Source organism: Bos mutus, chromosome 17 (assembly GCF_027580195.1).
Source record: "Bos mutus isolate GX-2022 chromosome 17, NWIPB_WYAK_1.1, whole genome shotgun sequence".
Lineage (NCBI taxonomy): Eukaryota > Metazoa > Chordata > Mammalia > Artiodactyla > Bovidae > Bos > Bos mutus.
This window is the reverse complement of record NC_091633.1, coordinates 55495974-55519605: the sequence shown is the minus strand read 5'-3', so window position 1 is coordinate 55519605 and position 23632 is coordinate 55495974. Positions and strand designations below refer to the sequence as shown.

Here is a 23632-nt window from a genome sequence, read left to right as displayed (position 1 = left end):
GGATCCGTTTTGGGATCCAAGCAGCCTGTTCTGACATCTGAAAATACTAGATTGGTTGCTTTTTAATCCCTGGGAGGTTTAGTGAGTTTGTTTTGCTTGGTTTTGTTTTCTGCCTTGTCACAAGAGGTTTTTATTTTTTGCCTAGACACATATATATACAAGAGGTTTTTATTTTTTGCCTAGACACAGACATATATATCTATACATGTGCATACGTACCCTCTTGATCAGAGGAAATATACCATCTTAGATATGTTTGAATTCAGGTTTTTAAGTCAGTGCTGCAGTCCCAGAACCAAATTTCGTTAATATATCAGTCATGCACCACAAAAGATACCCACTGAATCGCCATCAGTGAAGTCTTACGCTTTTGTTCTTAATCTGAGGCCAGATACAGTTGAATCCATTTTGTGGATCCATTTTAATACCTCTGTCTTTTTATTTCAAGTGGACTTCCTATACTCTTAGGTACATCTCAAACCAGATGAGAAATAAGACTTAGGCTGATTCAGTATTTTCCATCATCGTAGGCAGTGTTTAAATTTTGCCCAAATATACACACGAGGCCTGTGCATAGTATTCTGAAAACAAAACACAACCCTGCAAATAGTAAAAGATTCTCATTTTTCCAAATTTAATTTCTAAATACTCTTAAGCCCCTCAAGTGTTAATCCAGTTTTTCCCGTAGCAAAAAGCTTTATCTTGGGTTTCCTGAAGGCTTCTCGTACCCGACACAGCTTTCTTTGTTGTTTCAGCTGATTGCACATCGGGTCAGCTTGTTGTTCCTGCTATATCTCTGTCGAAGCAGCCTTGCCAGAAGGACTGCCAAGTCCTTCCTTTCTCTTCTGAGTGCCTAACACATTTTGCCCGAACGGTTGGGTAAATAGACCAGCCCTCTCTCAGAGTCATGGCAGAAGAGCTTCCTGTTACCTCACTTTACACAGTAACAGAAGCAAAGTTCCAGGCTCTTAAACATTGTAGCCCTTGGGCTTACTTTCTTGAGAAATGAAAGGCCTGATATAAGGAACATTCAGGATTCCAACATGTTTCTCTTGGAGTCTCCCTCTTTCCTAAAGGGTGATCTGGCAACAGTGTCAGTTGCTCTTAAACTGTTAGCAGGACATTTGCTCTGTGATCTCTGAGCAGTACCCTTCTCTGAGATGGGAAGTGGACACCTGCTTTCAGAGAGAACTTTTACTTGACTGGCATCTTTAGAATGTGCCTTGTCCGCTGGGGGAGGAATCCAGCCCTGCCTTCTAGGTAGGCATCCTTGTATTTCCTGTCTCCAGAGCCTGGAGCCTTAAACACCTGTCCTCGTTTATTTTGTGTGCCTTTAGGAAAGTGATCAGAGAATATGGTGCATTTGCAGAGTAAATATAAATGTAAAAGGTATATTTCCCTTCCTCTCCCTGGCAAGTGTCTATTGGGTATGGATCAGAATCCATAGTTAATTCCTGAAACTACTGTTGGCTGATAGCATCTGTGTCTTTTTCTTTTCTCATTTATGCTGATAATGGTTTCTTATAATGGTATACACAGTTCTTCCTTATCTATAACCCTGTTTTATGGAACTTTGTAACCTTGGGCCTGGATATAGCCAGAAGAAACCTGAAACCTCCTTGGTAACACAGAAGCAGGCCCAAAGCATCGTGCAAAGAACTGAAGACCTAAAGATACTGAGATTTGGAATTGAAAGAGACACATGTACCCCAGTGTTCACTGCAGCACTGTTTACAATAGCTAGGACATGGAAGCACCCTAGATGTCCATTGGCAAACAAATGGATACAGAAGTCGTGGTACATATACACAATGGAATGTTCAGTTCAGTTCAGTTCAGTTGCTCAGTCGTGTCCGACTCTTCGACCCCATGAATTGCAGCACGCCAGGCCTCCCTGTCCATCACCAACTCCTGGAGTTCACTCAGACTCACATCTCATCCTCTGTTGTCCCCTTCTCCTCTTGTCCCTAATCCCTCCCAGCATCAGAGTCTTTTCCAATGAGTCAACTCTTTGCATGAGGTGGCCAAAGTACTGGAGTTTAGCTTTAGCATCATTCCTTCCAAAGAACACCCAGGGCTGATCTCCTTCAGAATGGACTGGTTGGATCTCCTTGCAGTCCAAGGCACTCTCAAGAGTCTTCTCCAACACCACAGTTCAAAAGCATCAATTCTTTGGTGCTCAGCCTTCTTCACGGTCCAACTCTCACATCCATACATGACTACTGGAAAAACCATAGCCTTGACTAGACGGAACTTTGAATGCATTTGAGTCAGTTCTAATGAGGTGGATGAAACTGGAGCCTATTATACAGAGTGAAGTAAGTCAGAAAGAAACACCAGTACAGTATATTAACACATATATATGAAATTTAGAAAGACGGTCACAACAACCCTATAGGCAAGACAGCAAAAGAGACACAGATGTAAAGAACAGACTTTTGGACTCTGTGGGAGAAGGCAAGGGTGGAATGATTTGAGAGAATAGCATTGAAACATGTATATTATCATATGTAAAACAGATGAGCAGTACAAGTTTGATGCATGAAGCAGGGCACGCAAAGCCGCTGCTCTGAGACAACCCAGAGGGATGGGTTGGGGAGGGGCAGTGGGAGGGGTTTCAGGGTGGGGGGACACATGTACACCGTGGCTGATTCATGCCAATGTACGGCAAAAACCACCACAAAAACCTCCAATTAAAATTAATAAATTAATCTAAAACAAACAAAAAATAAAGATACTGAAATTTGCCATCTCAACACTTCTTCTGTAAAGGGAGCTGTAAGTGGCTGATGATGACTCCAAAAGGCCAGCCTCTTCATATGACAGTGACTAGTATGAGAGAAGCCACAGGAAATGAAGGAACACAAGCAACAGTGGCGGGTGGAGAGGGGACACTGGTGGTGAGCACAGACAGAAATGTGGGGATTTACATCCCAGGCAATGAGGAGTAAAGAGCCAGTGGTGAGAATGGCGTTAGGGGGTGGCAGGTAGAGATTGTGGAAATGACGGAACAGTGGGGCACACTGATGAGCAGGAGGTCGTAAAACAGCAAAGAAGGCAATAGAAGGGGAAACAACGTGGGTAGAGAACCTGAACTTCGATATAGGAGTGCTCAGAAGGCTACTTAAAAACGAGGGTCGTCGTGAAGACCTTCATGTAATACCCATGAAAACTGGAGGCAGAAGTGAACGTTTGTTGAATGAGTGCACTTATGCATATACCTTTTCCACCGTGGCTCGAGTGTGTGTGTGTTTTGGGGGTGGCAGGGTGGGCCTAGATGAATAAGCACACGAAAACTGCAGGCAGTGTGTGCAAAGGTGAAAGCACAGCTGGGCTGCCCTGGGCCTTATAGCTGATGGGTTCCATGCAGGATAACCAAGGAACAGGAGGCTGACTTGCGGTCAGTTGCCACCACAGCCAAACAGGGACTCCCAGGTCAGGTACCTGGTATGACCACCTGGTAAAGGGCAGCGCAGGGCGGTATACCAGTCCACAGGCAGACTGTCCCGGCTGAGCCGAGGGACGTGTGCAAACCAGCCTCTGGAAGGCATATCTACTATCGACATAGGCAGGGCGGAGGAGAGGCAATATCAGAGGCTGGGAATTGCACCCGGTGGGTCTGCAGAAGTTCTTCAGTCCCCTGAGTCCCCAAAAGTGCCTGTGTCCTGAGGTGTGGACATCTAACAGTTGCCAGCAGGCACAGATGGGACAGCAGGGGGAGGGCACGTGGCCAGCATCGACTCTGGATTGGGCTCTGTCTGTATCGCCCAGCCAGCCGCAGCTGGGGATGGTGGTGACCTGTTTACAGGCAAGGAAGGACACAGTATATTTTAGAAAATTTTCCAATGCCTATTTAAAATTTTACGGTCTAAAATGTTTTAAAACTCTCTGGCTAACTCCAGAATGACTCATTGCCAAAATATTCCAAATGAGCATTGTATTTTGCATTTGGACAGTGTTTTCTACTTTACAAAGTGTATCTATAGACATTATTCCACATGATTTTTTTATGACATTTCTCTGAAATGAATAAGGTTTTTTTTTAATGTGTCTCCATTTTACATGTAAAGAGTTTGAGACAGAGAAAGATGAAGCAGACTGTCTACAGGCACCCAGATGGCTGCTGGGAGGAAGGAAGGGGGACCCAGGTTTCATAAGCTCTAGCTCTTGCCGTGACAGCGTAGTGCAGAGTCATCGATTGCTTTTCCACGTGGTTCAGTGTGACCCCGAAAGAGTGAGCTGTGGAAAGGGCCTGTGAAGAGCTCCAGACAGCCTCTTCGGCCTCCTAACTCAGAGATTTATTCTTTATCCTCTACAGAAGCATTCCACGTGGGCAGTTTTGGTGTTTCGGCTCAGAGTAAAAGAAAATGAATGTGGGTTTGTTTTGGTTTTGCCTTTCCTTGACCAATGGATCTGAAAACCTTCGAAGTGTGAAAGTGTTAGTCGCTCAGTCGTATCCAACTCTCTGCTACCCCATGGACTGTAGGTAGCCCCCCTACAGGCCCTTCTGTCTGTGGAATTCTCCAGGCAAGAATACTGGAGGGAGTTGCTGTTTCCCTCTCCAAACAGTGCCTCTTATTCCCCAAGAGGTTTTAGTCCTGTTCCTCACAGTTCTGAGTATCACTATGGACACATATGTATCTCCTGCTTTTCCCAGTCAGTTAACAGAGTGAGATTCTGAGATATATCCAGTTACTGCTGACAAAGAAACAGAGAGAAGCTATTTTTTAAGAAATCAATTAAAAGATAACTTGGAAATCTTAAGGAGACATCTGAAGGAGTCAATTAGTAGAGTTGCAAAATCTTTCTTTAATTCTGGAATGAATAGTACATAAAATTTATAAAATAGGGATGGCTTCTAACAAACTGTTTTGCAAGGTCATTAACAATTGCAGGGCAAGAAAAAAAAGAAGGGAATTTGTTCTAGTGTCTCGACAATGACGTTGGCTTGGCATCCCTGTTTTGCCCTGCAGCTGTGGGCAGAGAGCAGGGTGCCTGTTACCTACTCTCCCAGGCTTAGGTTGATTCAGTTTGCAGGTTGGCCGGCGAGATGACTCTCGCTTCTTGTTTCTGACCTGGAGGGAGGCTGTGAGGATGACCTCATCCCATTACAATTCAGAGCCTCGGCGCTGGTAAGAACAGGGCTGCTATTCCCTAGTGATAGTCCATTTTCACATCTCATTCATAATTGAAGGGAGGGAGGATCATTTTTTGCCCATTATAGGAGGTGGTTACATCACATCTCCAGGGGCATACCGAAGGCCTCGTATTGTTGCAACTTAACAACTGTAACCTGGTCTCCTGACAAGATCTGCCTTCCCCTGAAAAGTGCAGATTCCCGGAGGGAGAAGAGAGGATAGGGCTAAGTTCCCAGCCCAGAAAAGGGAACGGGAGAAACGTCGCTGCCTTCCCACCCTAAAAGACTGTCCCCAAAGTTTCTGGACTCACCTGGTCAGACGTGACCATACACTATCCTTACTCTTGGATTTCTGATACATCTTTCAGTGTCTTCTGTGTGACTTCCCTGACAGAGAGAAAGTATCAGAAGGCAGAGCTGATGGCAGTACACAGGCATGGGATGAGCCTGGGTTGTAAGTATCGTTTACATGCTGACATTCGTTATCACCATTTTATGTTTGTGCAGGTGGTTCTAGAAAAGAAATCACTGAACACTGGGAATGGCTGGAGCAGAATCTGCTGCAGACACTTTCCATCTTTGAAAATGAGAACGATATCACCACATTTGTGAGAGGAAAAATACAGGTAATGCTTTATTTATTTTTTTGTTTTTATTAACATATAATTAACTTGCTGCACTGTGTTAGTTCTAGGTACACAACACAGTGATTCAGTATTTCTTAAGTTAGTGGAATTTAAAACAACAACTTTTCTCTGGAAAGAATTTCAAACTTACAGAAAAGTTGCAAAAGTAAGAATTGTATAAAACATACCTGGAGATCCTTTACCCACACATTCTTCTGTTATTAACAGTTGACCGCATTTACTTTATTATTTGTGGGAAACATTGAAAAGCATCAGTAAGCTTAGAAAAGATGGCAGCTTCCAAATTAAAAAATATATATATTATTGAATAACGGAGAGCTTGGACTATAAAGAAAGCTGAGCACCGAAGGATTGATGCTTTTGAACTGTGGTGTTGGAGAAGACTCTTGAGAGTCCCTGGGACTGCAAGGAGATCCAACCAGTCCATTCTAAAGGAGAGCAGTCCTGGGTGTTCATTGGAAGGAATGATGCTAAAGCTGAAACTCCAGTATTTTGGCCACCTGATGTGAAGAGCTGACTCATTGGAAAAGACCCTGATGCTGGGAAAGATTGAGAGCAGGAGGAGATGGGGACGACAGAGGATGAGATGGCTGGATGGCATCACCCACTCAATGGACATGAGTTTGGGTGGACTCTGGGAGTTGGTGATGGACAAGGAGGCCTGGTGTTCTGCAGTTCATGGGGTCTCAAAGAGTTGGACACGACTGAGCGACTGAACTGAACTTATTGATAAAACCAAGCAGATTTGATAAATCATCCTTTGGTTTGAGTCATGTGTCTGAATTTCTGGGAAGTAATATGTGAACTGTGAACTTCCTGATGTTCAAGCTGATTTTAGAAAAGGCAGAGGAACCAGAGATCAAATTGCCAACATCCGCTGGATCGTGGAAAAAGCAAGAGAGTTCCAGAAAAACATCTATTTCTGCTTTATTGACTATGCCAAAGCCTTTGACTGTGTGGATCACAATATACTGTGGAAAATTCTGAAAGAGATGGGAATACCAGACCACCTGACCTGCCTCTTGAGAAACCTATATGCAGGTCAGGAAGCAACAGTTAGAACTGGACATGGAACAACAGACTGGTTCCAAATAGGAAAAGGAGTACGTCAAGGCTGTATATTGTCACCCTGCTTATTTAACTTATATGCAGAGTACATCATGTGAAAAGCTGGACTGGAAGAAGCGCAAGCTGGAATCAAGAGTGCCGGGAGAAATATCAATAACCTCAGATATGCAGATGACACCACCCTTATGGCAGAAAGTGAAGAGGAACTCAAAAGCCTCTTGATGAAAGTGAAAGAGGAGAGTGAAAAAGTTGGCTTAAAACTCAACATTCAGAAAATGAAGATCATGGCATCCAGTCCCACCACTTCATGGGAAATAGATGGGGAAACAGTGGAAACAGTGTCAGACTTTATTTTTCTGGGCTCCAAAATCACTGCAGATGGTGACTGCAGCCATGAAATTGAAAGACGCTTACTCCTTGGAAGGAAAGTTATGACCAACCTAGATAGCATATTCAAAAGCAGAGACATTACTTTGCCAACAAAGGTTCGTCTAGTCAAGGCTATGGTTTTTCCTGTGGTCATGTATGGATGTGAGAGTTGGACTGTGAAGAAGGCTGAGTGCCGAAGAATTGATGCTTTTGAACTGTGGTGTTGGAGAAGATTCTTGAAGGTCCCTTGGACTGCAAGGAGATCCAACGAGTCCATTCTGAAGGAGATCAGCCCTGGGATTTCTTTGGAAGGAATGATGCTAAAGCTGAAACTCCAGTACTTTGGCTACCTCATGTGAAGAGTTGACTCATTGGAAAAGCCTCTGATGATGGGAGGGATTGGGGGCAGGAGGAGAAGGGGACGACAGAGGATGAGATGGCTGGATGGCATCACCAACTCGATGGACATGAGTTTGGGTGAACTCCGGGAGTTGGTGATGGACAGGGAGGCCTGGCGTGCTGCGATTCATGGGGTCGCAAAGAGTTGGACACGACTGAGCGACTAAACTGAACTGAACTGAATATAAGTGGGGGAGTCTGAGGACTCTATAGAGGGGCTGGGTAAAAGGGGGCAGTGGTTGGTGGGGAGACAGGAGGGGTCTTCTCCTTCGAGGAATCACCGCTGAGGTTCTCAGTTACCTTTTTGTCGTTGTTGTTCGGTGTTTCAGTCGTGTCCAACTCTTTGCGACCCCATGGACTGCAGCACGCCAGGCTTCCCTGTCCTTCACTACCCCCCAGAGTTTGCTCAAACTCATGTCCATCGAGTCAGTGATGCCATCCAATCACCTCATCCTCTGTTACCCTCTTCTCCTCCTGCCTTCAATCTTTCCCAGCATCAGAGTCTTTTCCAATGAGTCAGCTCTTTGCATCAGGTGGCCAAAGTATTGGAGCTTTAGCTTCAGCATCAGTCCTTCCAGGGAATATTCAGGGTTGATTTCCTTTAGGATTGACTGATTTGATCTCCCTGCAGTCCAAGGGACTCTCAAGAGTCTTCTCCAGCACCACAGTTCAAAAGCATCAATTAGTTGGCACTCAGCCTTCTTTATGGTCCAACTCTCACATCTGTACATGACTACTGCAAAAACCATAGGTTTGACTATGCAGACCTTTGTAGGCAAAGTGATGTCTCTGCTTTTTAACATGCTGTCTAGATTTGTCATAGCTTTTCATTGTCCTCCCTCAAGTGTTACTGTCTTTGGGAAATAGGTGCAAATCAAAAGTGGTAGGAAGAAACTGAAGATTAAAAGTAACAGTAAGTTAAGAGAAATAAATAAAGCAGGAGCAAATTGTGGGTCAAAGAGCCATTCTTTTTACCTTTTTCATTACATCAAAAATGTCAGATTTAATTCCCCTGAAACCAATTATGAGAAAGGAATTGCTATTAATGCAATTATGTGTGAAAATCATTCATGTGCAAATAGATGGTTTAAGCACTCACAGATTGTCCAGTAAGGAAGGGAACCAACACACTTACTTGTTTTGAGACCTAATTAACTTTTAAAAATTATAAATGTTATAATTAACTGCAAAGGCAACCACAATCCAAACACCGTAGATAACTTTTGTTTTTTTCTTTTTAGATTTCTCGTATGCTTATATACCCTAATAGTAGTCTGACTATACGTATAATTTTATATCATATCTTTTTTCTCCAATATCTACTATATTGTTGTATAACCTTGGCTGTTATTATAATAACTGAATATTGTCCCATAATTGCCTTACTATCCCTCCTTATGTAAGTCTCCCTAGCTTTTAGATAAGTGGGAGTCAGGTACAAACAATAATACAATGAATTCTTCTGTTCATATGTAACTTTTCTTATAGTTTTCTCCTCTTTAGGATAGATTACAAAATGTTGGTTAATGGGTTAAGTACGTTTAAATGCTTTTAATGGACGTTAGTAGATATTGTCAGTATGTTAGAATCCCTGTGTGATTATACTATTGCTTGCTTTCAGCATTATAATTGTTTAAGTAGTTTTTCAAATGTATTAAGTAAAAGTCGGTGTCTTATTGTTTTCATTTTTCTCTTTGATTATGAGGTTGAATATTTTTTTATGTTTGCTAAGTTAATGTTCCCCTTTTTATGAACTACCTATCAATGTCCTTTGTGTATTTAAATTTGTATTGGATGTCCTGAATATTTGGACTGTAACAATTTTACAAAATTACATGGAGCTGTTGCCTAGAACAGGGGTGACCTATTTCATATTATGTAGAACCTATAGAACATATATACTCTGATGGCTCAGTGGTAGAGAATCCACCTACCAATGCAGGTTTGATCCCAGGGTCAAGAAAATCCCCTGGAGGAGGGCATGGCAAACCAATCCAATATTCTTGTCAGGGAAATCCCACGGACAGAAGAGCCTGGCAGGCTACAGTCCATGGTGTCGCCAAAGAGTCAGACATGACTGAGCAACTAATGAGCAAGAACAACATAGAACATACCGGAAGGAGATCATTCCATCCCTTTGTTCCATCATCTGGTCCACCTGGCTAAAGTTACAGTAATCTGAAGAGATTCTGTATTGTGAACCCTCTTTTTTTTCTGGAAGTTGGGAAAGTTGGAAGTGGAACTTTAGGGGTTATTATCCTTATTGTTGAAACTAGTTGGTGAGGCCTGGTCTGTTGATATTAATGTGTTTTAGTGATGTTTTTCACCTCTATGTCCTTATAAATCCTCTCGTATTTAAAGAAATTTTCTTTTTAAAATTTCAATGAGCATTCTAGATATGTAGTACTTATTAGTTCTTTAAATAGCATGAAAAAGTGAAAGTGTTAGTCTCTCACTCATGTCAGACTCTTTGTGACCCCATGGACTGTAGCTCGAAAGGCTCCTCTGTCCATGGAATTCTCCAGGCAAGAATACTGGAGTTGGTAGCCATTCCCTCCTCCGAGGAATCTTCCCAACCCCAGGGATCGAATCTGGGTCTGCCGCGTTGCAGGCCGATTCTTTACTGTCTGAGTCACCGGGGAAGCCCCTTAGATAGTGTAGTTTGAATTTAATGTTCCTTCTCTCTAAACATGTGGGCATCATTTGGTTTGTTCTACATTGCTCTTTTCTAGTATTCTTCTGACTTCAGGTCAGAGCCTTGCTACGGGAGAGCGGACATTAGGCTTGAGGGTCTCCATGCTCACTCGGAGTTGATTGGCCATTGGCATTGCCTAAGGACCCAACTTGGAGAAGGCAATGGCATCCTACTCCAGAACTCTTGCCTGGAAAATCCCATGGGCAGAGGAGCCTGGTAGGCTGCAGTCCATGGGGTCGCTAAGAGTCGGACACGACTGAGCGACTTCACTTTCACTTTTCACTTTCATGCATTGGAGAAGGAAATGGCAACCCACTCCAGTGTTCTTGCCTGGAGAATCCCAGGGACGGGGGAGCCTGGTGGGCTGCTGTCTATGGGGTCACAGAGTCGGACACGACTGAAGTGACTTAGCAGCAGCTTAGCAGCAAGGACCCAACTGCAACTTCATATTAGTTGTTCTCATTCTGTCCCTTTCATCTATTCACTCATTCATTTCCTTTTTCCTTCTTGCATATTTTTGGCTCTCCTTCTGTGAAGGCATTGATAACTTTGAAGTGTCATATAGGTCCGGTCTCTACCTCCCTGTCTCCATTCCTGCCCTGCATATAGGTTCACCTGCGCCATTTTCTAGATTCCGTGTGCTGTGCTGTGCTTAGTTGCTCAGTTGTGTCTGACTCTTTGTGACCTCATGACTGTAGCCCGCCAGGCTCCTCTGTCCATTCTCCAGGCAAGAGTACTGGAGTGGATTGCCATGCCCTCCTCCAGGGGATCTTCCCAACCCAGGATTGAACCCAGGTCTCCCACATTGCAGACACATTCTTTGCTCTTTTCTAGTCTTCTTCTGACTTCAGGTCAGAGCCTTGCTACAGGAGAGCGGACATTAGGCTTGAGGGTCTCCATGCTCACTCGGAGTTGATTGGCCATTGGCATTGCCTAAGGACCCAACTCGGAGAAGGCAAAGAGTCTGACATGAGTGAGAGACTAACACTTTCACTTTTTCATGCTATCTAAAGAACTAATAAGTATTACATATCTAGAATGCTCATTGAAATTAAAAAAAAAAATTTGTTTAAATACGAGAGGATTTATAAGGACATAGAGGTGAAAAACATCACTAAAACACATTAATATCTCTTAGGTGCTAGCTGCTGTCGGTAAAAACTTTTTGAGACATTGTGTTTGAAAGGCATATTTAGTGGTTGGGGGACATATACACAAAATACGTTCAGCCAACATAGAAATTAAGAGAACCTAAAGACAAGAATGCTGGTGCTTATACCCAACTTGATTAGTTTCATAGAAAATGTGATATTTACACTGAACCTGGAAAGGTGGATTTGGGCAGACCAAGAAGGGGTTCTTTGTCACAAGATGCAGATTGGGTTTTTCCCCTCTTACACTAATAGACTGCGGACATTTTCATGGTGGAGATGCTGTTGTCAAATCTCTGTTTCAGAAAGTAGCTGTACAGAATATATCACAGTGTAGAAAGACTCCTGATGGCATGCCCACTACGGTAATTCCTGGACTATGCCAAGGGGCTAAGCCGTGGCTTCTTATTAGAATAGGCTGAAGACTTGTCCAGGGCTGTGTTGGCTGTTTTGGTTGTTGTTTACATGTTTGTTTTTCACTAGAATTGAATGGTGATGGAGAGGGTGGAAGACAAAGCCCTCTCCCCCTTCCCTCCTGCCATCACCCCTTAGTACCACAGCTGCTGGCAACTGGAGTGGACAGTCTGGCAGTGAAAATAAAATTCAGGACATCATATGTATTAAAAAATTCCACTACATCTGGCACAGAGGATCAGCAGTACTTAATGTGAGGAAGAAGAATTGTAGTTGGGAGAAGTGTTTATAAAGAGCTGGGAATTGGACTGGATTTTGAGATTAGGTAGGATTAGTGATGGGTGATACAGTGGTAAAGAATCTGCCTGCCGGGTATATGGAATTTAGAAAGATGGTATTGATAACCCTGTATGCGAGACAGCAAAATAGACACAAATATATAGAACAGTCTTTTGGACTCTGTGGGAGAGGGAAAGGGTGGGATGATTTGGAAGAATGGCATTGAAACATGTATAATATCATATGTGAAATGAATCACCAGTCCGGGTTCAATGCATGATACAGGATGCTTGGGGCTGGTGCACTGGGATGACCCAGAGGGATGGTCCGGATGGTCCAAGGAGGGAGGTGGGAGGGGGGTTCAGGATGTGTACATCCTGTACACGTGTACATCTGTGGTGGATTCATGTTGATGTATGGCAAAACCAATACAATATTATAAAGTAATTAGTCTCCAATTAAAATAAATCTATATTCAAAAATAAAAAGAATCTGCCTCCCAATGCAGGAGACTCAAGGCGAGGGTTTGATCTGTGGGTAGGGAAGATCCCCTGGAGGAGGAAATGGCAACCCACTGCAGTATTCTTGCCTGGAAAATTCTATGGACAGAGGAGCCTGGCAGGCTATTGTCCATGGAGTCATAGAGTTCAAAATGACTAAGTACACACAGAATTAGTGAAACAGACAATAGTCTTACTGTAGATTTTATGCCCTCAGAATGACAGGACCACAGGCAAGAAGGTGGAAAAGCATACAGATGACATATCCAGGCCCTGAGTGTGCTCTGGATCTTGTCAAATGCAGTGCAGTGAGAACAAGTGTTACAGTGTTGGTTGGATCAAAAATGTGCATGGTCTAGAATAATGGATTTTACATGGTGATTGTAGGGAAACAGAATTTTGATAATAAGAATTTTGTAGTTATAATAAGTTTGGGGAAGATATATTTGTAGCATCCAGAACTCACTGGAAGCCCAAAGGCAGGAATTCTAGGTATGAGGCTGCCCAAATTCACATAGATCTGCAGTGACACCTTTGGGATCAAAACCCCAGACATTCATGCTCCAGAGCTCATGCTTATCTCACCGTACCTTGTAAACAGAGAAAATGGAGATGAGGTAAGAGGGATTTGGTGATTACAAAGTCAAAGGTAGAATTTCAAGGAATATTTTCCCTCAGGAGACACATGTAGAAGCCATTTTTCATTGAGTTATGGAGGAACTGGGTAACAAACAGCCCCTCAAGCTGCTAAGATGATTAAGCAGTAGGTTAAGCCAGTTACTTGTTTTGCAAAGATCTTATTTCCTGTGCAACTGACCAAAAATTGTGTGTCTTCCATAATTTCCACTCCAATATTCACCTCTTTTCTGTTCATATGGTGGCTTGTTCCTTTTATCCAGGTTCCTGATATTTTTCATGGCCGAGAGACGGTGGGTCTGTGGCTAACATCAGTTAATGACATGTGTTTTGATCTTTCTTTGCTCTACATTGATCTATGTTGCTCTTCAGAAATCTTTTAGTACATAAATGCCGCTTGTTAAGTGGCTTCGGTTTGGGGAGTTGGCTTTGAAAATAATTCAATTTTTTTAAGTGTCCCTTAGAAGAAAATTTTTTCCCTTGTCAGTATGTACAGAAAAGAAACAGGTCTAGTCATAGTGATACAAGCTGTGCATTTGTGCTTTATGCCTTCTTAGGGCATCATTGCCGAGTATAACAAAATCAACGATGTGAAGGAAGATGATGACACGGAGAAGTTCAAGGAAGCCATTGTGAAGTTCCATCGGCTGTTTGGAATGCCCGAGGAAGAGAAACTCGTTAACTATTACTCTTGCAGCTACTGGAAGGGGAAGGTCCCCCGACAGGGCTGGATGTACCTCAGCATTAATCACCTTTGCTTTTATTCTTTTCTGATGGGAAGGGAAGGTGAGTCCTCTAGAATTTCAGAGGGCAGCTTTTGAAAGTCTAGTAAATCTGCAGTTGTAACTGATTTGTGATGACTTAACGTTGAATTCAATCATTTTTGGCTCAGTTGCTATAAACTACTTGATTGTGAGATAATAAAAATTGACCAAAGGTATAATTCACTTAGTAGACAGGGACTTAAATCTGTAATAATCATAACTCAGGATTTTTGTGGTCTAGATTTATCTTTTGAAACTATCAAGCAGAATATTAATAAATATAAGCACATAAGCTCATAGGAGTTCTGTGAAATTAGAGGGTGGTGTTGTGAGATTCCAGTATCTTGAAAGGATTTTAAGAAGCCACATATTGACCCAGCCTTGTTCTCTGTGCTCAGCCAAGCTGGTCATCCGGTGGGTGGACATCACTCAGCTCGAGAAGAACGCCACACTGCTTCTACCCGACGTGATCAAAGTGAGCACAAGATCTAGCGAGCTTTTCTTCTCTGTATTCCTCAACATCAATGAGACCTTCAAGTTAATGGAGCAGCTCGCCAACATCGCCATGAGGCAGCTCTTAGACAATGAGGGCTTTGAACAAGATCGATCCCTGCCCAAACTGAAAAAGAAATCTCCTAAGAAAGTGTCTGCCCTAAAACGGTAGGTGACAGAGATCTGAAGTCTTACGGACTTTAGAAACAAGAACCCATCTGTTCACTTATGAAAGTTAACCTTTTCTGAACAGCTTCAAGGGTTCAGAACACTTTTCTGGGTATAGATCCAAAACGGAGAAAGTCTGCCTAAAGCAGTCACAGTTCAGTAAGTGAGGTAGACACGACCAGCTCCAGCACTATAGGTTGGGACCTGTTTTGGTGCTGAGAGCACCCTGAGTACACACACAGGGAGACTGGCAGTGAAGGATCTCTCCATGGAGCTGCTCACAGCAGGGCTCTCGAAATTGCTCAGTCAGAGTCAGTAGGATGAATATTACTTTAGACATATTATTTCAGGCAGAGGGACAATATGGTAAGGGAAACAGATGAGAAAAGCACAGAGGAAAGTAAGCTCGTCAACATTTATGGAAGGTGGCTGGGCATAGGATGAAGCTATGCTGTAGAGAAGCCCGGAAGTCTGGATGTGAGAGTGAAGGCTAGAGAGAAGGCAAGGGGAAAGTTGACGTTGTAACGTGTGATGGATGCATGGAATCACCCTTAACTGAGATGGGGACGAGGGAAGGGACAGCATGTCCAAGGGATATGAGGATTCAGTTTTGATCACGTTGAGTTGAGTCGCCTGTAGGGCGTCTAACTAGACATCAGTTCAGTGGGATAAATGGAATTGGTCATTGTTGGTGTACAGCTGGTCGTTGAAACCTGACAAGAGGTCACTGCAATGAAAACGCCTTTGGTGATCTGAGACATGTTTTGATAGCGTAACAAGAAGATGGCTTACTGTGGTGGGCTGAATGCACATGAAAGGCAAGGCAAGGGAATTAGGTCAGTACAGCCTGCTTTGTCGGGAAATTCAATGGTAAAGTAGGGGGTTTGCTCTTTTTTAGAACAAAAACATTTGAACAGAAGGTAGTATGAAGTAGGCAGGTGGGAAGAGTTTGCTGTTGAGGGTAGCACAAAGACAGAAGGGAGCAGGGAGATAAAGCTAGAAGAAAATGAATAATTTAAAAAGTGGCATCTTGGACTTCCCTGGTGGTCCAGTGGTTAGGACTCTATGTTTCCAATGCAGGGGGCTTGGGTTCAATCCCTGGTTGGGGAATTAAGATCCCACATACAAAGCAAAGCTACAAAAAAAAAAAAAAGGATCTCACAGCATGCAGAAGGATGCTTGTGTGTGCTGATAGCTCTCCCTTTGAAACAGGTAAAAGAAGAAGGAGGAGGTGAGGTAGCAGGTAGTTTTAGAGACAGAAGGGAGGGAATTGGAGGGCCTGTCTTTGCCTTGTGAAACCAGAAACTGGATCATCAGGGGCTGAAGTGGCCTAAAAGCTTGAGCAAAGATGTTTAAACGATGAACAGGAAGAAGGAACTCATCAGAGAAAAGATCATGGTCACTGGAGGACCCAGCTGGGCTTAGACACTCTGGTTGTCCAGGAAGTGGGCTGTTCCTGTGTTTCAGGCAGTTTTATTGTTTATTCAAGGTGACCACTGACTGCCTGCAGAGTCATATGGCTTATGTGTGTCCTCATTAGGTCATTCTTAAAAGATAAGGCCCCGAGAGTGGCTGCGGATGAGTATAAATGTCATCATCTCTTCAGAAATTACTGTATTCTTTTGGAAAGAGAATTATTTCCTGTCTAGGCCTTGTTTTCCTAAGATCCTTTGACATTTACAGATACTGATTGTAGAATGACTACACAGGGAACCTAAATACATTAAAATGATTTCATTATGCTTTTGGGTCATCATGGAGTTAACTCCTGCAGAAAGCCAAGAAGGTAGAAATAATTCTGACAAGGTGGAAGGGAAAGATGGGCCGGGAAATCTGTTGCCGCATCATTGAGAGGTACTCAAACTTTTCTCCTGTGGGGTGAGTTATTGCTGTTGTTTTCCAGCGATCTGGACGCCAGGGCCAAGAGTGAGAGGTACCGTGCACTCTTCCGGCTGCCCAAAGATGAAAAATTAGATGGCCACACAGACTGCACCCTCTGGACTCCGTTCAACAAAATGCACATTTTGGGGCAGATGTTTGTGTCTACGAACTATATCTGCTTCACCAGCAAGGAGGAGAACCTGTGTAGCCTCATTATCCCACTGCGAGAGGTACGTGGCAGGTGGCAATGGGTGTTTTAAGTTTTGTTGGTAATCTTTTTCTGGGTATCTTACCATCACTGAGTTGGCTTTTAACCATGGGTGAGCGTTCCTAATTCTTTGGTGGCATCTGTCCCTCTTTTTTGTGTTGGCATTGCCCCGAATGACCATGAGACCTGCGAGGTTTCTTCTTCCAGAAGCAGACTGGTGTTTTATTCTTGTTCAGGTAAGGTGAGATCAACAGAGCAGGAGATGACTGTCATTGAAAAGACGCTTGTTATACTCATGGCTCCCATCAGGGGGCGCACGCCATGCTAGAGGGCCCACGGGGGGAAAGCACCCCGTGGGTCAGCAGACAGAGGAGCAGGGAAGGATGTGGACTGGAGTCTTGATTGTGATTTCCTTGGGAAGAAACAGGTGAGACAGGATAAGCAGGCTCGGGATTGGCAAGTTGAAAAATTCCAGCAGGCTCTAGGGCAGAGGCCCTGTCCCTAACTGTCCGGTTCCTGGCCCTGGGGTGACGAGGGCAAGATGAATAGGGGCCCTGAGTGTGAGAGCAGGTGAAGGAGGTCCTTGGGGTTTGGATAGAATGGTTTGCTTGTGAAATGCCTTCTCACAGGTGAGTCCTTTACTGTCTCCAGGAGTTGGTTAACTCTGGGTCAACAAGGCCCTGAGATGTGAAAATATCAAATAGAGAAACTAGAAAGTGTAGTTACTGCTCCTGGCCCACAGCCTGAGCATCTTGATCTTTAGAGAGTGGTCTGGGTTGTGAATCAGAAAGTCAAAATCTGTCGAGTTCGTTGGTTCCCTCTGTTAGAACCAGTGGGACCACTGGCCGCCACGGCCAGATCTGTATCTCTGCAAATTTTGGAGTCTGTACTTTAATAAAGTTCCAGGCTGATGCCCATGGACAATGAAGACTGAGGAACATTATTATTGTACCTGGGTTGGAAGTGGGTTCTCTTGTGTCTTCACAGTGAGAGGTTGTTCTGGTACTTGTGGAGAAGCCTTGCTGTTGGGGTTGAGAAGAAATTCCAGGTTAGGATGTCCAGGGCTGGCAGATCCGCAGTTTCTAACCTGGCTGCTTTCAACCTAGAAATTAAGATGCTTAGAAGCTTTGGCTATTTAATCAAGGTTGAGTCTTTGTTAAGATTTCCTATGGTAAAGGATTCAAGTTTCTCTTTGCCTTACTTTCTTTTTTAAAAAAAAAAAAATAATCATTTATGTAAGCAAATTTTCTTGCTTTGTTTTTTTCTTGTTTGCATCATTATCACAGAAAATTATTAAAATACAGACAAATAGGAAGAAAACAAAAACTCCCCCCAGTCCCACTATTCAAAAATGACCACTATTCAAAAATGAACATCCTGCTATATAGCTGCTCAGGCTTTCTATGCATTGCTGTGTAAATGTCATTTATATTATTTAGGTTTAAGAAATAATGAATTTTATTTTTTGCCTATTTCTCTTAACAGTGAGTGTGCACTAAACTTATTTCTGTATCATAAAATATTCTTGTATAACTTTTAATGACTGCATATTATTCCATTACTGGATATGTATAATTTATTTCTTCTTCTTATTTAGATTACCTTTGGTTGGACCTTTGCATTATTTTTGTTTGTTCGTTTCCTCCCAAACATATGTATAATTTTCCTTAAATTATAAATTCCTAGAAGTTTAATTGGTGGATTAAAATGAATGCAAAGTGTTAGGCAATGGAAAAATCTAGTTTTCTTTCTTACAGGGTGAGCTCATTGGTATTATAACACATTTGGAGACTAGGAATTATTGGAGGTGAATTCTCAGATGGATGGTTGATCGGTACTTACAACTGGCTCTGAAATGCATCTCATGACTTTTTCCAACAAACTTACCCTCTTTCTCTTAGGGAGTTACTAAACTCTGTGTGTGTGTGTGAGTGTGTGTGTGTGTGTGTGTGTGTGGTAATTGACATCATCTACTAGTTTCAGGTTAACATAGTATTGATTTGATATTTGTATATATTATATAATGATCACTATGGTAAGTCCAGTTAACATCTATCACCATTCATAGTATGCTATTAAAGTCTGCTATGAAAAATGTCCTTCGTCAAGTACTACCTGAAGAAAATAGAGCAGAGTGACCTGGACCCACTAGGGAAACCCATCCTGACTTTAAGAATATACTGAGTGTATCATTTATAAATCTGAGTGAGTCATCACTTTGTTTATCCAAAGGTAACTGAGGAACAGAGTGGCTGGAGGCTGCCATCCCATATCAGCTCTCCTGCTCCCCTCCTCTGGGTTCAGTTCAGGGGCTCTGTGTACATTTCAGTGTGATCTGCAATAGGATCGTGAGAGCTTGGTGGAGTTAGGAGATTGATGGTTAATACCCTCAGCCCATCTTGTGCTTCCTAGTTTTCCCTAACAAGTAGTAAGGGGAGATAATTCAGGCATATTTCAGGATAAGTCAGAAGGGGGAGGATAGTATGGGTGGCATTTAGAAGTAAAGTGTGTGGTGGTTGGAGGGTGCGGCTTGAAAGAAACCCCCAGTGAGACAGCAGTGCTCTTTCTTTACTCCAGTGAATCACTGAGATATATTAATGGTAAATCCTAAACCCCAGCTAATGGAAGAAGCACAGCACTTGCGTCTATTCCTACTCTAGGTTATATAATGACAAAAATGCACTAGGACAGGGCTCCCACCCTCCGTCGGGGTCTGTTTGAGAAGAGAGTGATCTCTCCATGAACTGAGTTAAGCTGATCGATCAGTAGGAGCCTCAAGGAACCTTGCATTCTCCTTGGAACAGCTCCTTTTAGAATTGTGAAGACTCGGGATTGCTGTTGTGTTTAATTTTTTATAAATAAGTGGAAATATTGACTGGAGATTGTTAACATACATTCTGTATGCAGACTTAAGGTAGAGTAAATCAACACATGTTAAATGTTTGCACAGAACCGTGTTGCTATAGATTTTAAAGAAAAGTCTGAACTAGCAGCAAGAAGATAAAGTGATGAGAGTCCTCATTAGGATTTCTAGATGCAGTCTCTCTTCTTTTTTTCAATTATAAATTACCTTGTAAAATGTTCCATATGAAACACCAAGATTTGATTGAATTGAAGCTATCTTAACAATTGTAGTTGGTGATGAAAATGTGTCTCATTATTGTGTAGAACATTCCAGTGGTGCTATTACCCTTTCCTGGAGGCACAGAGTTTCAGGGGTAGAATTCTACTAGAACTCATTTGTCAGTGAAAAATACGTGCTAACCTGTGGGACGCTTCCTAGGGTTTCTGTAGGCACTTTCTTGCTGTTGCTTCATGATCCTGGTAGATACTGGACTTCATGCTTGATTTCCTCACGAGCACATAGAATCTATATTTTAGGTGCAGAACTTGAACCTTTCATCCTCTTGGCATCTGCAATTAATTGCAGATGCCTGGTGACTAAAAGAATCATAAACAATCTGTTGGGAAAAAAGGATTTTTTTTTTCAGTCTTTTAAAATAAGCATTGTTTACTCTATGTCTGAAGTATCATGGGAAAATCCTTTTCATGATAAAGAAGTTGGTTTCCACCTCCCCCCGCCAATTTCTCTAGCTTCTTTAGCATTGGAGGAAAAAACTCTTAGGTACAACTCTAGGTATCTCAGAATATTCCTTTAAAAATGTATGAATATATATCTAACTTGTACATGTTTATAAAAGCTGAGAACAGAACTCAGGTCCTGCAGTTTTCCCCTTTATGAACCCCACTAATACCTGTTTTGCACCTGTGACCATGCAACTTTTTAGGCAATTCCAGTAGGTTACTTAGCCTTGAAAGGGAGAGAGGTTTTTAAAGTTCTGCTCAGAGGAAATGTCTTTCACATGAAAATGCTGATGAAGAGGTTGAAGTTGAACCTGTCTAGACTGCTTACATGTGGAAATGAAGATGGGAAAGAAACTAAACTCTTAAGTACACAGTCAGCGCGGCTGCAAATAAACCATTTATCTAGAGCTGGCCTTGAGATTTTTCTTCCTAATGTGCTAAAGAATTGTAATCCATTTATCTTAGTTTCCAGTTGATGAAAATCCTTTTATAAACCAGCAAATATATGCCATCATTTCAAAGCTGAAGCACATGCCCCCTGTTTCTACTTTTCTCCTGATGTGGTACTTACTTTGCTACACGCACTAGTATGCACAAATGCACACACACACACAGTCAACCCGTGCAGACAGGGTTGCAGGTAAGCTGTTTATGTCATGTCTGCTCAGATTCAAGCCTTTAAAACTTTGAAGTGGTAAGAGGTGAGGAATGCAAAGCCCTGGGGTCTAAACCAGACGTTTGAAGGATTGGTGGTGTTTTAAAAGCCATATCCACATTAAGCTAATAAAAGGACCCAGTATCATGGGTTGTTTCTCTCTCTTACAGATGAAGCACCAGCTAAGAGTCCTCCCTCTTAAAGTTCCATGAAATTTTAATGAAAGTCAAGGAATTCCTTCCAACAAGGTTTCCCAGCCTTGGCGCTGTTGACGTCTTGGGCCTTAGTGTGTTGGGGGTGGGCTGACTTGGGTCCTGTGCAATGCCAAATGTTTAGCATCATCCTTGACTTCCACCTGTGAGATGCCCGTGGTACCCTCCACTTGGGACTACCAGAAGTGCCTCTAGATGTTGCCAGATGTCTCCTGGGGCTGGGATGGGGACTCACTCTCGATTTATAACTACCAGCAAGATAATTCCGGTTCCAGTTTCATTTATTCTGAGCTGTTTTCTTTTATTGGGACACCATTCAAGAATCTCAACTTGCCTCAATAAAGTACGGAGGTTCCTGCCGAGATTGAAAAGCATGGTCTTCTTTCTTCAGTGCTCAGCATCTTCAGAGCTCAGAGGTTGCTGCCAGGTGATCCCTGGGAAGTAATGCTCTTGGTGGCCTCTTTTCTTTTCAGGTGACGATTGTAGAGAAGGCAGACAGCTCCAGTGTGCTCCCCAGTCCCCTGTCCATCAGCACCAGGAACAGGATGACCTTTCTCTTTGCCAACTTGAAGGATAGAGACTTTCTGGTGCAGAGGATCTCTGACTTCCTGCAGCAGACGACCTCCAAAATATACTCAGACAAGGAATTCGCAGGAAGCTACAACAGTTCGGATGATGAGGTCAGTGGAAGGCACCTGCGGGGTTGGTTCATCCTATTTCTCTTCCCTGGGGAGTGTTCACCTCCTGGTCTGTTTTGTTTGATCTTGAAGCTTTGCAGCTGTGCTGAGATGAACCAACTACTCTGATGTCCAGAGCAGACATCTCATTTAAATCTCATGGTGTTTGTATTTAGGATCATAGAATTAGACATCTAGTCTCACCCTCTTCTTTCACCATTGAAGGCGTTATGAAGTGATTTGTCCTGATTACATAGCAGGTGACTCTGGTCTAAGTGACTCTGTTGGGAATTATACAGAGGTCACTCAGTAAAGTCTCAAACCTGAAACACAACATTATTAGGATGATTTTATTATGATACAATATGAATTGTGTCCCTATTGAATTAGGCTCTGAATCCACATCCAGGGAAACTGGGCCCTGAAAGATACATGATTAGCTCAAGTGATAGAATGACTTGCAGTGAAAATACGTTGTAAAGCTGGCAAGCTCCTGTTTACCTGCTCCAAGTTTCTGTGGGCATTTTTGAGGCACCAGAAACTAGATAGGAGGCGAGGAAGGTGGTCCCATCAGCAGTTGACTCAACCACGTCACGCTTTGCATGCATACTAATCAGAGAGATAAGTTTCCAACCAGTTTGTTGTAAAAATGAATCTAAAATACAGAGGAGGCATTTCCCTGGTGATCCAGTGGTTAAGACTCCGTGCCTCCAATGAAGGGGATGCAGGTTCGATCCCTGATTGGGAAACTTCATGCTATGGGGCACAGCCAAAAAATAAAATACAGAGGAAACCTACTGGTAGCATCGAAGCCCTGTGGCCCATGATCCCATCTAATTCTCACCAAAATGCTGGCTTGTGGACTTCCTCCTGCTACATCACCTAGCAAGACATCTCTTGGGAACCATGGTGAGGCTATTAGTGTCTGTCCGGAGGACAGTCAGGTGGTTTGGTGGTAAAGAACCTGCCTGCCAATGCAGGAGACACAGGAGACATGGGGTTTGGTCCCTGGATCGGGAAAATGACAACCCACTCCAGTGTTCCTGCCTGGATAATCCCGTGGACAGAGGAGCCTGGCGGACTACAGTCCATGGGGTCTCCAAGAGTCAGACACGACTGAGCACAGAAAGGCGGAGCAGAGAATGTTGAAGAAGTAGATTCTGCAGCTCAAATCGTCCCCGCCTCGTGTTACTCTCTGCGTTGGCAGGTGTATTCTCGGCCCAGCAGCCTCGTTTCCTCCAGTCCCCAGAGGAGCACCAGCTCCGATGCCGATGGCGAGCGCCAGTTCAACCTCAACGGCAACAGTGTCCCCACAGCCACACAGACCCTGATGACCATGTATCGGCGGCGGTCTCCTGAGGAGTTCAACCCGAAATTGGTGAGTGCCACCTCCTCTTGCCCCGAACTTTCTGTATTAGAACAGGAATGTTTTTTAAAAATCTTTAAAAATAAACTCATCAATACATCACTGGACAGTTTCCTACAAGGGAAGGATATTTTTTTAAAAATACAAAGGACATATAAATATAACATACAATGACATATTTGTATGTCATCGGGTTTCAGAGTGGCTTCATTGTGAAAGGAGATGGGTCATATATTTCTATATGCAGGTGACATTTTTCATTTTTGTTTTTTAACCGTTGTTTAAGTAACCAACAAGTAAGTACATAAGGTCTCAGGCCACATTTAGCA

The 23632-nt window shown here is 43.0% G+C and overlaps 1 protein-coding gene across 2 annotated transcripts in view; it reads left to right on the top strand.

Moving 5' to 3' along the window:
- The window catches only part of TBC1D9 (TBC1 domain family member 9), a 129599-nt gene that overhangs the window by 67359 nt on the left and 38608 nt on the right, over positions 1–23632 (top strand). For both annotated transcript variants that reach the window (XM_070386568.1, XM_070386569.1), the window contains exons 3-8: positions 5645–5763; positions 13853–14081; positions 14458–14719; positions 16623–16830; positions 21734–21940; positions 23145–23315. In XM_070386568.1, the coding sequence (XP_070242669.1) occupies positions 5645–5763; positions 13853–14081; positions 14458–14719; positions 16623–16830; positions 21734–21940; positions 23145–23315 (1196 nt within the window). The remainder of the gene's footprint in view (positions 1–5644; positions 5764–13852; positions 14082–14457; positions 14720–16622; positions 16831–21733; positions 21941–23144; positions 23316–23632) is intronic.